At 37.2% G+C, this 19,869-nt stretch overlaps 1 protein-coding gene across 1 annotated transcript; it reads left to right on the top strand.

Moving 5' to 3' along the window:
* Window positions 1-932: 932 nt before the first annotated feature.
* CDK1 (cyclin dependent kinase 1) lies at window positions 933-13,774 on the top strand. The gene is made up of 8 exons (XM_006209099.3): window positions 933-1,055; window positions 3,082-3,143; window positions 4,563-4,719; window positions 5,561-5,684; window positions 7,803-7,973; window positions 9,119-9,282; window positions 9,405-9,546; window positions 11,826-13,774. Exons 2-8 carry the CDS (start codon window positions 3,107-3,109, stop codon window positions 11,922-11,924), a joined length of 894 nt encoding a protein of 297 aa, XP_006209161.1. The 5' UTR covers window positions 933-1,055; window positions 3,082-3,106; the 3' UTR covers window positions 11,925-13,774.
* The last annotated feature ends 6,095 nt before the right edge of the window (window positions 13,775-19,869 follow it).

Raw genomic sequence — 19,869 nt, 5'->3', positions numbered from 1 at the left:
TTCATTCCTTATCCTAATCTGGGTTATCTAATACAGAATTGTAGAGGTCATGGTAATCAATCTTTGTTCTTCGTCCCTTTAGGGTCAGCGCAAAGACTCTTATTAGTCCCAGTTCTATTTTACTCTCATTTTCTTCAAGATTTAAGAATGATGCTTAAGGACAGAAATCTCTCTCTAGGATATGGCGGAGGGCAATGAAAGAAAGAGTTTGGGGATACTGGATTATTCAAAGCATGATTTAGATCTCTTTTTCTTCTCTTCTAGAAGTATCAACTTTTGTATTTTAAAGAACGTTTAAAATTCTGATGTGAGAATATTTTAAAATTAAAAAAAGAAAACTTGTTTTTAATTTTTAAATAGATACAAAATTAAATTTAAAAATGAGGTAAAAACGTAACACAGCTTTATGTGTGTGTGATGTTAAAAAAAAGTATCTAAATACAACATATACAATGGAAATTTTTCTTTACATTATTAAGGACGTGTTTGAGTTTTCTATTATCTCCTTAGAGTAATCAAAATGTGCTCCTTCGGAGCAGCCTGAAAATAATTAATATAGAAAAACATAAATATACACTAACTTTAAGTATTAGAAGAGAAAATAATGGTGTTTATGGATTAAGTATAGTATCACTTCTGTGATGAGATATTTGAGTATAATAGATTTTAATTGTGCCGGTATTGGAGGGGAAAAAAACTAACCTAGAACGAAGTAGATTCCTGATGGCTAGAAACAGTAGGACGACGCTTTCCTGGAAAGAAAGACTGCGCTTGCGCTCAGATTCAGTTGGCGCCCGCCCTCCTGCTTTTTCTCTAGCCGCCGTTTCCTCCTACTTTCGCGCTCTAGCCACCCAGGAGGCCTAGCCCCAGGGCAGCTGGGCTCTGATTGGCTTCTTTGAAAGTCTACGGGCTACCTGATTGGTGGACCCAGACCCCTTTAGCGCGGTGAGTTTGAAACTGCTCGCACTTAGTTTCAAAGCTGGCGCTTGGAAGTTAAGGGAGAGCGACCGCGACGAGGTAGCTGCAGCTGGTTGCGCCGCGGGAAAATAAGCCAGGTAGAGTTGCTGGGGTCAAGGTCATGCCTATGGGCCGTCGACTCGGCAGGGCCGGCTCGCGGCCCTCGGAGGGGGAGTATTAAAGAACTGGGAGATAATTGGAGGCTGGGCTCTGGGCAGTAGGCGTCTGCGTGCTGCCAGGCCGGGCCTTCACCTGGGGACCGGGGCCTGGGGGTGTAAGAGACACTGGGGCCCGGCTTTAGAGGGAGGCGTGGGGGAGCCCAGACCTGGGGGGGTTAGTCCGGCGGGGTGGCGTTTTCCTGGCCTCGGAGGTGCAGTCTGGGGTCGCGGGCGGCCGAGGAGGTTTCGGGTCGTGGTTGAAGCCAAGTCCGTGCCTTGGTTCGACAACGCCGAGAGCTTGCGGAGTGTCGGGCTGGGTCTTCGGCCCTGCAGCTCCCGCCCGGCCTTGCTGCGTCCTGCCCGCGCCTCCCGGGGTGGAAAGCAAGACCACAGCTGGGCCAGGTACCCGCGCCAGTTCCTAATCCCAGGCCTACCCGGAAAACTTGGGGGCCTTCTCAGGCTTGCCTCTGTGCCCATGACCCTGGCCCGCCTAGAGCTTCTAAGGCATGGAGCCCGAGGGAACTTGTATTTTTTTCTGTTTTTATTTTGTGCTTGGTGCTTGTTATATACAATAGGCAAAAAGTGGAAATCTAAGAAATGCCGAGAGTTAGCTATGTGTGTTTTTAAATCCTTTAATCAATTTTTATGTAATACTAAAGCCACTGATGTGCACGTCTTGCTTCTTCTAAAGCCCTGGAGGTCTCTGTGTAGATTGAGCCATTGATATTTTACATCTTGCCGCAAGTAGTGGAGGAGGAATCCAGAAGGCATTCTGGAGCCTCATCCTTTACTTAAAATAGCTACAACCGGGAAATGGAGGGAGAGTAAATGAACCTAGCTTTGAGTTAGTTTTCAGTTATTTGTTTAAAGTGAGGTCAACAATTTTATTGTGCTTTAGGCATATTAAATCTGGACATTGAAGAAAAGACAATTAACCTAATTATGCACTGCCTAGTAAAATTAAACATTTTAAAGATTGGCCAAGATTTCAGTCATGGCCAGTGTATTACAAAGTTGTTCATTTAAAAAGAGTTACCTCTACTTACTGCTGGAATGATTTTGAAGACAAAAGTGAGAAATAGAACTTACGAGTCAATTATGCAGAGTGTCCTTTGCATGTGATCTTATCAGTGATGTATCATAAAGTTAGGCTTTGGATTTCTGAAGTTAATGTTTCATTAGCAAACTTAACAGCTTAGACTTAGCAAGAAGTCTTCAGTACCTAGGTGTTGGCATTTCAGCTTATTTTGGCCATTCTTTGTGACTCAAATATACGGTTTTTTTACTTTGTTCTTGACATTGTGTAAGGTATAATTAGATTTTATCTGTGAAATTGCACCTTTTCTTTTATCCTGCTTATTTCCTATTCTTGCAAAAAGTACCTTAATAGTTTTTTATCATGTTTGTGTATGTGACTCCTAAAAGCAGGAGATTAAAACTGTCACTTGAGCAAGTTGAAACAGATAAGCTTTTGTTGCTTTAAAAAATCTTTTTAGCGGGTGAGTAGTGACCACATTTTTAGCTCCTTACTCAGGTCTGTAAAAATTGTTTCTTTTGAATTATCTTTATAAAAATATCAAAGCTGAACAAATTCAGTCAAACAGTGGTCTTTGTTAAAATATTTGGGTATAACTCTGGCACACACTGGTGCTCCTTAGAAGTGTTACAGAAAGAACATCTGGGTTTTGTTTGGGAAGGCTGGATAAATGGTGTCTGAATTTGAGGGTTAATTTGGAAGAAGTTGCAAGTTAAACTGGTATAGGGTATACAGATATTTCCAATGTTTCTTAAGAGCTAAGGTAGGAGAATCTTGAGTTCTTTCCCTTTATTAATACAATAAATATTAATGAAAAATGAATACTGCACTTGGCACTGAAAAATGGTTTACTTACTGTCTCATTAGTAACTTAAAACCACCCTTTGAATTAGTAGCTTGTAATCAAATCAGTTTTTCCTCTCATTTTAGGATTTACCATACCCATTGATAAACTATGGAAGACTATACCAAAATAGAGAAAATTGGAGAAGGTAAGTGGTTTAATAATACAAAAGGGTTTTTTTTTTGATTGAAATATAATTGAGTTACAGTGTTGGGAAAGTTTTTTTTTAAATGATTAATGATATCTTGACATGAAGACGTGAATATTAAAATCCAAACTTTAAGGTATCTTACAGTATGTTAGTGCATTAATATATATGTTCTTTATATACTAACCTGAACACAAAAATATTCCCATTTCAAGAGAATTGAAATTATTTTGACATGTCTCCCCAACCAAACCCCCCCCCCCAATAATCTTACATTCTTCTAATACTAAGCGCTTAAAGCAATATTTGTATTGTGAAAACACCGTTGATACCTCATAGGTGTGTTGGAGAGTAGGGGGTTAGGGCAGTAGAATTACATGCTTCACTGCTTATATATTCAGAAGTTCTAGTCAAGGTCATGCATTTCATTTATTAGTTAATGTCTCCTTAATCTCTTCTAATTTAGAGTAGTCCCCCTTGACATCGAGTTTTTTGACAACCCAATTCATTTCTTAAATACATTCAGACTTTTATTATTTCAAATATTACGAAGTTGTTCTCTGGTTTCTTCTGAATTATAAAAACCTGAGTGTTGCTACATTAATCTTTGAACTCCTTCCTGTCTTAAGAAAATGTCTTTTTAGATCATAGAGGATATAACTTGTATCCATGATGTGGAACCTTAGTTGGCATTGAGTAGGCATCCTGTAAACATTTGTTGATTAAAGGTTTTCAGTCTCCATAACTTCTCAGCTGGGCGCCCCGCACTGTGGGAGTTTAGGCCCATCCTTTGTGCGGGGAGCCGCTCGTGACGGAGGGCTGCCGAGCACTTCTCTGTATCGAATATTTTTCAGAATCAGTGTTCTTTTGGGTGTGAGGCTTTCTGCTATAAAGTAGATAATACAAACTTGAATCGATTTTTTAAATATTTAGTAAAATATATTATCCCCCTTTTTTTCTGTATGAGGATTGTTGACTATATATTTGAAATGGGTGAAGTACTCTACAGGAAGTTTTCTGAAAGTGTCACAGTGACTCCTGTTCATAATATTTCCTGAGCACAAATCTACACTGTATTTTATGCCTACCTTGCTGTTGAGTAGGATAATTTGACGAGACATTCCAGTTTGCAAATGATCCTTTTTCTCTAAAATGTGCTGGAAAATTACTGGTAATTTAAATATGGGAAACCTGTGATGACTATACAAATTTTATTTCTTAACTACAGATGCAGTAGGTTGTAGTTACCCTCAGCGGGTTTTTTGGAAGTGACAGGGTATAATTTTGAGTAAGATGCCTCCTCTCTGGCCACAGCAGACATTTCTATCATGTGACACCTTATGGGATTCAGCCATTTTAAAAATATTTTTTAGTGTGAATGGTGTCACACAGCAGACATTTTTACCTTCTCTGTTTCAGGTACCTATGGAGTTGTGTATAAGGGTAGACACAAAACTACAGGTCAAGTGGTAGCCATGAAGAAAATCAGACTAGAAAGTGAAGAGGAAGGGGTTCCTAGTACTGCCATTCGGGAAATATCTCTATTAAAAGAACTTCGTCATCCAAATATAGTCAGGTATGGTATAATAGCTGAATTTAAAGAATTTTCTACATACTATTTCAAATATGAATTTCAATGTGGAAATTTCTACATTTGCTTAATTGTGGTCTAACTTTGCTGAGAGGAATAGAACCCTACTCTTTTTGTTAACTGAGAATGCTGGGCATAGGAAAAAATAGGCTGGTAAAGCAGGAACAGAGTATGGTCGTAGAGGTTAGTAGTGGGGGCTGCAAAATCAGGGTAAACTGGTCAAGGGACGAAAGGAAATCCTTTTGCCAGAGCTTTGTCACTGCTCCCACTTTGAGAGTTCTGGTCCTTAAAGACCCCTTAATCAGAGTCCTGGGACAGGTAGCTACGTCAGATGAAGAAGTTTTTTTCATTCTTTTTAAGCATCTGGACTGGTGTCTTGGGGGTGTCATCCTAACAGTCCAAAGAAGGATTTAATTGTATTTTTCTGGGACTAGAGATAGTGAGCAACTCTTAAGGTCAGATATTACTTTAAAATTTATTTCTATAATTTACCTCAATGGAAAGACAAGCTTTGAGCAACAAGCAGTCAACCTAGAAATATTCTTCAGGAATGCAAGTAGTTTGACAGTTAACAACTGTATAATATGACTAAATTTCCAATTGCTGCCCATAGATTCCTTATCAGTACCATAGTTTTTCGCTACTAGGGAAACTACCATCTCTTCTTTCCCAAAACAGTATATAGTATGTATGTGTTACCATAGAAGATTTCTGATAGCCCTACTTTTTGTGATAGCCACTGTGAAATTTAAGGATATAGTTTTATTTTGTGAGAGGTCAAAAATATTTGTTAGATTTTTTTTTGTATAATTGTTTTATTCTTCAGTCTACAAGATGTGCTTATGCAGGATTCCAGGTTATATCTCATCTTTGAATTCCTTTCCATGGATCTCAAGAAATATTTGGACTCTATCCCTCCTGGTCAGTTCATGGATTCTTCACTTGTTAAGGTGAGAATCTAACCTCATTTTATTAGTGTTTATCCACTGTGTATGTAGAGGATCTGCTCTGTGTTTCATGGGAATATGCTTGGAAAAAGCATTAGAAAGTAGAACAGTGAAGAAAAGAATATTTCGTTTGCTCCTGCACAGTTAGTGTGTAGATTAGATTGTTAACAGTTACCCATTTTACTAGATAGTGCTTCTAGTTGTAAAGTGAAAAGTAGAGCCTGAGATAACATAAAAGTAGTAAGTAGTGTTATATCGTTGGAAACCAGGAAAGTCTGGTCTCTGGCAATCTGATAGTATAAAACAGTAGCAAAAGCCTGGGGCACCATGGTGGTGGCAAATGGTTTTATTTTATTCTAGTTCTGAATGTGTTTGGGTTAATTTATTGTAGCCATTTATTATATTTCAGTTAAATTATAAATGTATGTGTTTTTTTTTAAGTACTGAAGTGATTAAATTCTCTTACCTTACGCTGTCTCTACCAAACCACTTCTCAGAGGTAGCCATTGTTCTGTTAGTCATCCTACAGGTACTTAAGTGTTATGTCAATTTGTATGTGTATATACAGAAACTTTACAAAAGTGGTATTATTTATATTTATTATATACATATGTATTATTTCCCACAATTCTGTGTAAAGCATTTCTCCACATAGGTCTACCTGTCTTTCTAATTTTTTGATGTAAGTATGTAAAGCAGTTCCATACTGATGGACATCGAGGTTGTTTTCCAGCATTGTCATTCATGCTGTTAGGATCAGTGCCACAGTGAATATCCTTATATCTTCATATGCAATTTTATAGGCTAAATTTGTGCAACTAGAATCAAAGGATTGAAGATGCTTATTTACATTTAAAATCTTCATAGAGTGCTGGTTGCCCTCTAAAAAAATTACAGCAAGTTACTCTTAAATACCATGGTGTGTGAGTTATTTTTTTAGTACATCACTGTCAAAACTTGGTTTTATCAGTCTTTTAATATCAATCTGTTACGTGAAAAAGACATTAATAATCATTTTGTATTTCTTTTAACATTTTTTCACTGTTTTAGCCATTTATAAACAGCCTGTACATATTCTTCATTGATGATTCTGTTAGGATATTATCTTTTTCCACTGATTTCTAAAATCTTCTTACTGGTAACATGCTGATATTTTTCATTTTATTCCTTCTTTTTGTCTTTTGACTTGTTAATGCTGTATATACCATTAGTAATTTTTATAATTTAATAATCTTGTACGTGACTTTTAGACTTTGTGCTTTTGTGTCTTATTTAAGTCTTCCTCACTCAAAATTCATATATATTAGAACAATACATGACAATTATTTTTCTGGTAGTTTTAGGAGATTACTCCCCTCCACATCCCCCACCCTTTAGAGTGTCCTAATTCTGGATAGATCAAGATTAAGACCTTGGGTTCTTAATTTTTTTTCCAAATACCTAGCCAGTTGTTCTGACTGATTGATTTTGTGTATTTTATAATCTTGAACTTTATAAGTCAGTACTGTTACTATGTATACTTTATATTTCTATAATATCCATGTTGCTTCAAATGTCAATTACATTGTCTTGGCAATAAGTATCTTGTAAAACACTTCTCTGAACTGCTAAACAGCATTTTATGGTAATTGTATCTATTTAAATATATAGTCAAAATATTCTTTGTTTTTTGTTTGGGAATCTGACTAATGTTTCCAAAGGAGAAATGAATATATAAAGATAAAAGATAGAAATGGAAAAGGCTAACCTTATTCAAGATAGAAATAGAGTTGCTATAAATATACAAAGCTAAAGTTTAAGAAATGTTCTATATAGGAAACTTACTTACGACTTAAGAATTAGGGACCAAAATAAGTAAAAGAATAAATGAGTTCATAAAGATAGAGATGTGCCCATAAGATGAATATCTTTGGCTTAGGTATATAAACATGATATTTTATGTAAATGGACTTCCGACCCTCAGATACTTCCTGGTGGTCTCAAGTGGCCTGAACCAACTGTTTTGGTAAATTATTTCCTAGAGTTATAATTTATTTTATCTTTGAAACAAACCTACCAAGATTGTTTAGAAAATCATTACATGGTATGGTTAAGTTTCTAACTTCTGTTTCCTTCTTTCAGAGTTATTTGTACCAAATCCTACAAGGGATTGTGTTTTGTCACTCTAGAAGAGTTCTACACAGAGACTTAAAACCTCAAAATCTATTGATTGATGATAAAGGAACAATTAAACTGGCAGATTTTGGCCTTGCCAGAGCTTTTGGAATACCTATTAGAGTATATACACATGAGGTATGATTTTTGGTGCTTTTGAGTTATGTATAATTGCTGGATTGTTTTCTATATTCTTTAAGTCAAAAAAGATTTCCACTCTGTGCCAGTATCAATTTATTGCCTCTCTGCTTCAAACTCACCCTTCATTGCCTGCTATGTGAAAATGTATATGAAACTTTTAAATATGTTTAAAAATTTTAATGTTAAGTAGAGGGTGCCAGAGGGACGTTGTAGGAAGAAGAGGTTTTCCTTGCTATTGTTTTTAGTTATTTCTCACTAGTCAATCTCTGATTATTCTAATTCTCTGTTATAGTTAATAATCCTGTATAGTAAACTTCGTGCATTCAAATTTCTGTCTTTTGATTGGATCCTCTCTTGAAACAATAAGATTAGTTAAAAGATAAGTTGGGTTTAAGAACTAGTGTTTCAGATGCATTTAGAAGCTGCTAAATATAATCAAGTTTTATCATTGTTATATTGATGACATTTTGTATATTATTTCTGGAGGGAAAGGGAATGTTGAATGACATAGTTAAGGAGTATTGGAAAACTTTGTCTTCTGTGGAGTTGCTACCCTTGAGCCCAAAGGCTTCGTTTGCTTCCTCCAGATCAAAACTTAAAATTGTGCTCATCTGGTCAGATGTCTTCTCTTCTTTTAGTCATTCCTTTCTATCATTTTTCCCCATGGCTATATAAATAAAGATTATTTGGTTTCCACTGGCTTGAACAGATGCTGTTGATCTCCATTGTGATAAATTAGATATGCTAAAATAGTAGATTGACTCTAGACTAATAAATGTGTTTGACTTACTCATGATTTTAGCATGTAAGCAGTACATGTACTTATACAATGTCACCCCCAAATCCATTATTAATGTGCTTTTTTCTTTAAAGTGAAGACTATCTTGATTATTTTGATCCTTGCATTTGGGAGGGGGATAATTAGGTTTGATCCTTGCATTTTAATGATTTGAGAAGACTTGGTACGTTTTTATCTTTGTTTCCATCTAACAATATTTTGTATGGTTAGTTGACTTTTAAACAATGCTATCAGAGGCAGTCATGCAGCCTTCTAAAGAACAGTCCTAATAATAATAAATGTTTACATTTATGTAATTTAATGTACCACATTTATTCAAAGTAAAATATTTTCATTGTAATAGGTAGTAACACTCTGGTATAGATCTCCAGAAGTATTGCTGGGGTCAGCTCGCTACTCAACACCAGTTGACATTTGGAGCATAGGTACCATATTTGCTGAATTAGCAACTAAGAAACCACTTTTCCATGGGGATTCAGAAATTGATCAACTCTTCAGAATTTTCAGGTATTTGTTTTATACTTCAGCTGTCAATAACTTTTAAACTAACTAATAAAGGCAACATGTATATAACAAGATTTATGTTTATGCTTTAACTCATAAGTTTTTGTTTTGCTATGGCTCTTTAGAGCTTTGGGCACTCCCAATAACGAAGTGTGGCCAGAAGTGGAATCATTACAGGACTATAAGAATACATTTCCCAAATGGAAACCAGGAAGTCTAGCATCCCATGTCAAAAACTTGGATGAAAATGGACTGGATCTGCTCTCGGTAAGGAATGCCCTTGATGATGACTTTAACATTATTGATTCTGAATGTACTCAATTGTTTCTTTCCCCTAGGAAACAGGAAGAAAACCAACATATACTGAGCTGGGCACATAACTTTTACATCTGTCATGTTTATTGTATTACTAATTCCATTTTAGATACCAAAAAACACTAGTGGTTTTGAGAGGAGAATTTAGCACTAGTTGTTTTTTTTGTTCTTTCTTTTTTTTTAATAAATTCCTATTAAATTTTTGATTTATTTGGGGGGAGGTATTTAAGTTTATTTATTTATTTTAATAGCGATATTGGGGATTGAACCCAGGATGTTGTGCATGCTAAGCACTCACACTCCACCACTGAGCTATACCCCGACCCCAAATTTTTTAAATTTATTTTTTAGTGGGGGGTAATTAGGTTTGTATGTTTATTTATTTTTAATGGAGATACTGGGGGTTGAACCCAGGACCTTGTGTGTCAGGCGCTCTACCACTGAGCTATACCCTCCCCCCCGTTGATTCGTTTTTAATCTGACAGGTAGCTATAAATACTCTGAAGGAGAGGACGTGGTTGCTACATCTATAAGTTGCTGGCTTGTAGTGGCCTTCCTTTCCAGTTTTTTTGTCTCAATATTTACTACTTTTTAATTTAGGCATAGATGTCTTCCTTATTGCTTCATATTTTTAGTTACTAAAGCTATTACTGCATGAATTCCCATTTCTCACTTTGTGCTTCATTTTCACATCAGAAAGGTTAGGGGAGGGACTAATGTAGTTCTTAAAATTTTTCCCCTCATTACATTGCTGTTCCCAACTAACAGTTGTTTTCTTTAAAAACAAGACAGAAGAAATTGTTAGGATAAAAAGTAAATTGTCCTAGGCCTGCTCCAGAAAATAAGTAAGATTTTGACACACTACTAAACAAAGGAAAAGAATTACTGCTATGTTATCATATACGTGTTCTAATTGGTCCTTGGGCCCTTTTCACAACCTATAAATTTCATGGTTTATAACTCAGCTCAAATTTCCCAAGTGCTTAGAGTGAAGTCTAAGATCTTTTACTGCTGCTCAGATATCTTATATGTCAATATTGCTGATTCGATGTTAAAGGACTTCTATATTCTGGGCCCAATCTGTCTTTTTAACTTCTGTAGTTCTTGAACAGAAATAATTTTACTTTAGTTAACAAAATGAAAATCATACTGTCAATCATGGTTCCTTAGTCTTGCCACTACTGACATCTTGGACTGGATTGTTGTTTGCTGCTAGGGGCTGTCCTGTACATTGTAGGATATTTAACAGCATCCCAGTCCTATGGGCTACAGATGCCGTTAGCACATTCCTCCCACTTGTGGCAACCCAAAATGAATCCACACATTGCCAAATGTCCTCTGTGGGGCACAGTCTCTCCCAGCTGAGAATCACTACTGTAAATCATCAGTCAGTCTTGGTTTCAAACTTCAGCTTTATCACTCTTAAGTTGTATGAACTTGGGCAAGTTAACTTAACCTCATTGGGCCTCAGTGTCCTCATTTGTAACGTGGGACTACTACCTACCTTTTGTTCTGAGGACTAAGTAACGTGAAATGTACAAAGCACTTAATATGGTGCTAGATAAATAGTAAGAGCTCAAATGGTAACTAGATAGTAAAAGGATCTCTTAGCTGCTTGTTGATTTGGCTTTCTTTAAGATTATATATATTTCTTTAAGGTAAAATTTAACTTTATTCAACCTTTTCTGGTGATGTGTAAATTAACTTTAATACTAGATTATTTGACCATAATTCATTTAGTGACTCATTTAACTATGTTTATAACACACTGCACTCTGGTTTTGTTTTTATTTGGAACTTTCTGGAAGGTACACTAGAAACCACTATAGTTAACTGCCACTACTTCAAGAATGTTGTAAATAACTCAGATGGCCATTTAATTCTCAAAGTGAATATAATTAACAAGATATCTTTCTTAAATTTATGTTTTGGTTTTAAAACTATCTGTGAATGCTTGTGTCTTAAACCATAATTTATAGCAAAAAGTTTATCAAGATATCTATGATAAAAGGGATAGATTATTTTAGAGCTAGAGGGTGAAGTAAAGAGTCTAAGACATTTATGTGATTTGGTATTAAACTAAAGGAAATATTTATTTAGCAGTTTCTCATAAAAATTATTAGCTTATGGCTTATTAGTATAAAAGTAAACCTTTATGGAGATTTTTTTTTTTAATGATTTAGTTCTTAAATAAGTAAAAACCCCTTTTTAATCTTTTTTTCCTCCCCCAGAAAATGTTAGTCTATGATCCTGCCAAACGAATTTCTGGCAAAATGGCACTGAATCATCCATATTTTAATGATTTGGACAATCACATTAAGAAGATGTAGATTTCTGACAGTTTCCACGTGTTGTGTCAAGAACAGATAGTTGTATTGTTAACTCTGTTTTTTGTCCTCTGTATTTTTCTATTCTTTGTTGTAAAACAAGCTGTACTTCATCTTCTGATTTCCAAAGTGTAACTTAAAAATGTAAATATTGTTCTATATGAATTTAAATATAATAATTCTGTATATGTTTGTAGATCCCACTGTAACAACTATTACTATAATAAAACTATAAATCTAGTATTGATATCAGGAATCAGAAAAAAAAATGAGGTAGCTCAAATCATCTCATACCCTACAGCAGTCTGGTTTTCCTGTAGTTAGAAATATTAAGATTTAGGAAAATGTGCTAAGTTCAAAGTTCGTAATGCTTTAAAGTATTTGATACTCTGAATGTTTTTAAGTTTTGTCAGTTTCTTGCCATGTGTTAACTGTACAACCTGCCTAAAGATGAATAGTTTTCTACTGGAATTTCAATTTGTGACCTAAGTGTTTAGACATTCAGAATGAAAAAAAACTACCCAGATTTGAGAAATGATGCTTAATTTATAGAGGCTTTCAGTAACTTATAAAACTAACATTAGTGTATTCCAAAGTTTACTGCATTTTACAGTCAGATGAAGAGCTGTCCACAGCAGGGAAGAAGAGTTTAGAAAATTTATGAGCTATCCTACTTTTAGGTAGGTTATGAGTTATTTGAATTCATATGCCTTGGACAGAGGGAATAACTGTACAAGAGTTGCTTATCTTGGCTTTCGAGTCTGACTTTAAGACTATTTGCAAGTTTTGACATGCTTAAAATTTCTTAGCAGCCCTCTTAGATGGTTCTAATGTATAATTATTTAGCTGAAATCACTAGCTTTGAGAATTGTCTCAGTAATGCTGCTCATTGTGATTTTTACCTATAAGCAGCCTAATTTAAATTATTTGTTAAAGCCAAGAGAAATGTCTCTAAAAGTGGTTTTATCACTTTTAGTATCTATCTGTTAATTGAAATACACTATTTTCCCTCATGGTTGCTACCTATGGCTAGAGCAGGTGTTCCCTGAGCCAGCTTATTGGATGTATAACGGGTGATCTACCTAATCTATACTGTCAGAATGTTTGCACTTGACAAAATATGAGTCACTTTCTTTGGCAACAGGGCTTGTAAGACAACAGGTTTGGTGGCTGCGTTCTAGGTCCTTTGGTGGAAGCCAGCCTGCAGTAAGTGAATGCAGTGCCTGGAGAGGAGCCCTTTGAGGTAGGAAGCCCTTTGTGGAGACATTACATGGTGGGAATTTGGTAAATGAAAGGTCACAGAAAAGATTTGAGATAGTGAAATGGCATCTCTCTACAGACTTGTTTTTTCTTATCTATGAAGTGAAGTATTAGGGTGAGTCTGTTTTTCAAAATTACAGATTTGCAGCCTTTTAACTAATGGTTCAGGATCAGCATTAATCACTGATAGCCCTCCTCCCCCAACTCCAGCCCCACAGAAACTAGCGATGTGTTCAAACAATCCGTAGGTGGACTGGTGTCACCAGTATTTGGGGCCTTGTGGATTTTGAAGAAGCAGGATGCATCCTCACTTCTGTTGTCCCATGCAGTCTAATTGTTTGAAAAGTCAATTCATCAACTTAGAACCTACTTGGTGGACCAGGGAAATGAGATGGTAGAGCACTGCCATCATTGCTGTTATGAGTGACCTACTTTTCTTCCTGCTCCACCTGTCTGTGTAGTCCTATGTGTAAAGTGTCAGCTTCAGTGACTGGGTGAAAAGCTATTGAATTGGGTCTTCATCTCGTGTATAATTTTAAACGGGCTTACGCTGTGGCACTTCTGATTAACTTTAAAATGAAACTTGTCTCTGGGCCAGTAGTTCCTAAATCTGTTGTATGCAAGAAACACCTGAGACTAACTCTGGTCCTACCCTGATCACTTTGGAAATTGGGAAATGGTGTCCCAGGACACTTCAAACGTTCCCCAAAATGATTCTGATGCAGCCAGGAATCAGCAGTTGGTGAGTTTATCAACTTTGGGCCTACTTCTAGTTTTAGTTGTCTTCGGATTTCACTTTAGGACAGCTAATGGCGGTGGGCAGCAGATTGGGACCTTGGGAGGGCTGGCGCCTCTCCCCTCGGCTGCAGTGGGCGGGCTCAGTGCTTGGGATAGGCCAGCTTGGGAATGAAACAGGGTGGCTGGTGTGGGACTGGCAGACAGCAGGACACCCCGTGGGGGGGGGGGACCCCTGAAAGTTGCAAAACCAAAAAAAAACCCTTAATGTCACCTTGCAGTATCTTTAACTTGTTTTATTTCTACCTGAGGCTGTGCTCTTCAGTGAGAGGAGAGGGTTGTGTATTTCATCACCGTTAGAAGAGTTGCATGTACTTGAGCCTAGTACTGGAACAAGTACTCTCTTAACATTGTCCTTGGTCTTTAGAGAATGGCATTTTTTCGTTTAAGTGAAAAAAATGTAACCAGTAATTATGCAAAGAAGTTAATCCCTAATACGCAGTAAAATCTTATATTTTGACATGACATATGTGAATTAAATCAAAAATGATAGTGTTTTACTGTTAATGAAAGGGTTTTTGGGGACTTGGATTAACATGCTAAAATAATTTTTAATCAGAGTAATTTTTAAGGTACTTAAGGAGACTTACGTTCTATTAGGTGGAATACACTTCTCCATTAGTGCCTTTTGCAAACTGGTTCATAATAGGTCAACTTCAGTCCCACTCCTTTTTAAATAGTTGCCATATTCAAACAAGTCGGTGAGGTTCTATAGGGTCAATTTGCATTTTGTGGACAGAGTAGAGACAATTTGTTCGTGGAATGTGGAGTTAGATTAGTGGACATTAGGTCTGGAACAAAATGGATAGAATATTGAATGACTAAAAGGAGAGCGAGAGATGGAAGGATAAAGCATGTAAGCTCCTGAAGAGGGAGAGGTAATTCCTACTTTAAAATAGCTAGAAGAAGGCTAAGATGGGGGTAGTATTGATGAGGATTGTAACTTTAATTTTTTTGGAGATAGGAGTGAAGCTTAATGAAGTATTTGGCAGCAAGAGTAGACATTTTCAGTCCCATACTGTAGTATAAACTCCACATTTCTAAGATGCCGTAAAGGCCTCGGAAGAAAGGTATTGAGAGCCATAGACTTGTTTGTTGAGGAGGGAAAGAGGTATCACAATACCAGCATTCCTTAGAATGCTGAAGATCTGCTTTTCCAACCTCCATGAGGATCGCCTAGAGAGCTTGTTAAGAGTTTGATTAGGAGGTCCTGCTTGGGTAGCCTTAGCAAGTTCCCAGGTGATGCTAATGATGGTCCAGGGAGAATTGCTCACAGCATGGGTAGTTCTCAGGATCCTAGAGAACTGAACAGAAGCTCAGCTGTTTGGTCAACTTGTCAGGTTTGTAGAGGAAGCACAGAGGTGCAGAAGGACAAATTGATCTCAGGCCACGCATACATGTATAGATTGAACTGGAATTTGAACCTAAATCGTCCATTGTCAGAAAAAGTTAACAGTATAATGTAAAGCCTCCAATTTTAGAGCCAAGTTAGGGCTTGGTTCCCAGTTCTGCCATTTCTGTCTGTAGCCTTGAATAAGCCATTCAGCGTCTCTGAACCTATTTCCTTAATTGTACAATGGAGATAATAAGTGGGATTTATTAATTATATAAATATATAAATACAGAAATAGGATTGTAAGATTGTGGTGACGGATGTAAATAGAGTTGCTAGGTGTCCTGCATCCTGCATATATAAGACATGTCCTCTCTCTGCCAGGATGCCCTAAGTGTTCTCTCCAATACATTACAAAAATTGGGCAGTTTTTTTGTTTGTTTGGTTTTTGTTGTTGTTTTTATTCTGCCACAGTAATTGGTGCTTAAATCTGTTAAACAGCAACACTAGGTGGTGAATATGGGCAGAGTTCCCGGCACATGGCAATTTCTTTGAACTCTCAGCACTTTTTCCTCATTGCCTCCTACAGCACTTTAATTTTTTACCTTGCTAAATTCTAAGTGAGAGCAGGGGCCATGTCTTGTTCTTTCATCCTCACAGCCCTTGGTCTGTTACCTCAAGCGTCAGACACAATCCCAGTCCTTTCAGGTGACTCCAAGGTCGTGATGCCTCACCTTCAGTAACACTTGAACATCTGCTGTGAGCAGCCACTGCGCTTTATGTAAATTTCCTCTTCTTCATAGCAACCTTGTAAGGGAGAGGGCATCTTCATCTTTCAGATGGTGACACTAAGATTCATAGGACTTAAGTAGTTTGCTGAAGGTCTCAGGCTGGTAAACACCAGAGCAAGGATCTGGGGGCTGACTTCACACTGTTCTCTTTCCGTGGCACCATGTTGGTTCCTCAGATGAACCCATAAAAAGAACATGTCTTTAGTTTCAAAAGCTTAAGAAGAAAGAACTGAAGAAGACAGGCAAATTCTAAAGCCAGCGCAGCCCAGGTGCCTACACTCAGTGTTGTCCAAAGCAGGACCTCAGGCCTGCAGACCCCTCATGAGCACTGAAGCTCCTGACAGAATGTCAGAGACCTCTACTTCAAGGTTGAAAAGGCCAGGGTGAGATACAGCTTTCAGTCCAGTTCATGTTCCTGCCCCATTTTGGGTAGCAATATCCCCTTTTACCACACTTTGTGTGGTCCTTGGGGTTCTTCATTCTGGCTCCTTGTTCATTCAGATGACCCGGCTTGGGCCAGCACAATAACCCATAACCCAGCAGCAGGAATTGGTCTGAGAGGTGAGCAAATGACCTAAAGGTCTTTTTTGCTATAAAAACCTTGAGAGAATGAAGTCCCCTTTCTGCTGATAGTGCTAAACTGGGATGGCATGGCTGGAAGCTTGAGGCATGTCCCCGACTTTGCGGAGCTGGCTGAGCCAAGAAACTGAAAGTTTCCTGGGACTTGGTGTCCCTGGTTCTGGTCCTGAAGCCCTCCTGCAGTGCTGCCTTAACATTTGTGAGCTACCCAGTGTTCCTTGTAGGTGTCGGCTTTGTTTTTTGTTTTTGTTTTTGCTTTTTTTGCTTAATCTGGTTTGAATTGGAGTTCTGTCATTTAAACTTCAAAGAGTCACAACTGGCAACACTAAGACAATTAGATAAATAATTTATAAACCCTTGCATAGTTTAAAAGCTCTTTATTGCTCATACTCATCGTTTTCACTGTAACTCCTAGTATCAGTTGTGTAGAATGGTACTGATGTAAGTGTATATCTATTGACGTTTCAAACAACCTACAAACTTTTGAGGAATGTTTATATGTGTGTACCTACTCTGTAGCAGTCAGGAGTAGAAATCTGTAAAATACACTCTTCTACTGGCAGTCATTCCTTCCTTTGAGATAGAATTTCAAAACCATGCTATACTTTTCTGTTAAGGAAGTAATTCAATAACAAAAGCAGAATGTATTTGGAGAATTTATTTCCTAATGAGTATCAGTTTTTTATATTTATAAAGAGCTTTATAGTAATTAAGTAGCACAAGCTATTTCAAAAGACAGAAGATTCCTATACTATAAAAATGCCCTTAACTATAAAACCATGAGAATAACTATATCATAACACATACTTTATAATATGGACAGAAAAGATACATTTCCGAACTGAACATAGCTATTTGTCTCAATAGTTCTGGTATGACAAAACAGTTATGTGCAAGAAAATAAAAATATATTCTTCACGAACTGTTTGCTGCTTCAGGGATTCAAATGCGAAGCAGAACATTTGCTCCATCTTAAATCTTTTTGCTAGAATTTGAACATAGTTTTAGAAGTGACTTTTGGCTTCTTGTTTGAATTATTTCTCATGCACAGGCACTAATGGAAAGCGGTTCAGAACTTAAAAAGATTGTAATTTCCCGGGTGAGCACAAAACATTTTAGACTGGTCAAAATCAATCTGAAGCCATGTGGACTGGATGACAAATGCAATGTTATTTATATGTTAGGAGCTCTTAAGTACCCACGCTACAGGAAGGTCCTAGCAGCTTGGATAACCCGAAAAAGCAAACGTCTCACCTCCTTCACCCCACTTTGGTGTTCACTATGTGTGTGACCCACCCACCCGGCAACAAAGTTCACTTCCAAGTTAGTGAAAGGAAATTTTAGAATTGAATGAGATCTCAGACATCATTCAGTTTAATCTTTTCCAGAGGAACCTACAGATTTCAGCCACAGAGTGAGAAATAGAACGTTGGTTTTCTGACTTCTAATTTCAAGAGACTTCTACTCCGTTTAGATTGGTTCTGACAGCGAAGAGTGAATCCATAATGGAGTCAAGAAAGAAATTATGTATCTTAAAGATAAAATGTTCAGACAGCAGAGAACCCAAGTAATCAGTGAGGAGAAAATAGAAGTCAGATCAGAGAACGTCGCATAGATTTTCAGTTCCTAGAAATTAAAAGTGAAATAGCCAACAATGCAAAGTAGCGCATGCAAGCCAAGCACATTGTATATGATAGGGACTGAGTGTTCTTTGCAAGAACAATAGCAATTTTCATTCTCTACTTCCCTTCAGAGGGTAATCTGGGGTTTAACTCAGATGCTATGACTATTTTTGGAATAGTCACAGTCTAGAAAAACCAAAAAAAGCCAACTTTATCCAACTACGATTTAATTTAGTATGTATCAGATAATAAACATTGTGATGTTAATATTACATATTCATAAGCTCTCTGGCACTGGAATAGCTAACTTGTGTGTAGTAACGGAAATAGGCAAAGAGCTCAACTTTATCTCTTTTATCCTTTTTCAAGAGAAATAGCTCATGTGTTACCATGTTTGGAATATTTCCTAGCATGGTCAAAAAGCAAGGAATAAACAGCAATAATTCAGTGTGCTTAATGGCAAAAAAATAAAGGAATTATTCACAAACAGAAAAGTGGACTTTCGAGCAGATGTTTATTTCAATACAAACAGCAACTCTTTAACTTTTCCTGTTATCTCCAATTATGTGATGCAATATTTTTACCAGAAGAAGCGCTTTTTAAAAACAGCCTTCCAGGGAGTGAATAAACAATACTATATTTGGCTAACAGCTGCTTTTGGAAAATGAGACGTCAGCAAAGCTGAATGTTGTTTAAAGAAAACTAATTATCCAGCTACCTTTGACTTGGATCAGAGTAAATAAAGCACTTCCCCCATTTGCTGAAATGTTTTGTCTAGGATTTAAATATTAGGTATTAGGTATTTCACTTCCTCCGTCATTTGCCATGTGGAGCAAATGGATTTAAAGAAGTATCTCTGCCTGATTTTGCCACCCAGGCCACCTCGGGCCACCTGGTGCTGCACGGGGCCGTCGCCGCTTAGCTGCCTCACTGTTCACCGTGGATTCTGTTTAGTTTAAAGCAGTGTGCTTATGGACGCAGTGAAACAGGTAAACTAGTGACACACAGTGCGCTTGCATCTGTGTAAATGTAAGTGTGCAAATGTCAGCGAATACGAAGTTTATCTTGAAGCTCATGTGTGGCATTGGAAATCATGCAAGTACCACCAATTTCTGAAAATCCATTTTGAGCTTGGCAAGCCAAGCAAACTGGGAAACTGGTTTATCCTCCGGCTGGCCGGCGCTTTGGCAGGGGAAACAAATACCTGCGGCCCTTTGTCAGTGTTATGTAAGCCGGGCTGGGGCTTCCCTCAAGCACAGCTCCTGCGGGTGCCCGTGGTCATGACGCTCCTTTGAACTCATTGACTGTCTTATAATTAGAAATGTTTTTATCTTCTGAGGTAATCTCATCTGAGCACGCATTAAACAAGTGACAATGCTAGGGCTAAAAAATAGGCTGAAAATAAGGCATTTTGGAGCAAACTTTAGATGTGCTTAAATGTGGCAAAGGCCAAACAGTTCCCACAGCACATTTTAGAGTGAGTACGCTATAAAATGTTAGTGATAATCTTGAGAAAATACAAAAGAGCATGAAAGCAAAAATGTCCAATAGTTGTAGATTTTGAGGAA

The sequence above is a fragment of the Vicugna pacos genome, chromosome 11, assembly GCF_048564905.1.
Source record: "Vicugna pacos chromosome 11, VicPac4, whole genome shotgun sequence".
In the NCBI taxonomy this organism is placed as follows: domain Eukaryota; kingdom Metazoa; phylum Chordata; class Mammalia; order Artiodactyla; family Camelidae; genus Vicugna; species Vicugna pacos.
This window is presented reverse-complemented; position numbering and strand designations above follow the sequence as displayed.

What these genes read in the sequence shown, in the direction of transcription:
- CDK1 (XM_006209099.3), top strand. Translation starts at nt 3,107, where the DNA reads ATGGAAGACTATACCAAAATAGAGAAAATTGGAGAAG. An exon ending in TGGATTCTTCACTTGTTAAG is followed by an intron (nt 5,685 to 7,802) that starts GTGAGAATCTAA and finishes TCCTTCTTTCAG; the next exon opens with AGTTATTTGTACCAAATCCT. An exon ending in CAACTCTTCAGAATTTTCAG is followed by an intron (nt 9,283 to 9,404) that starts GTATTTGTTTTA and finishes ATGGCTCTTTAG; the next exon opens with AGCTTTGGGCACTCCCAATA.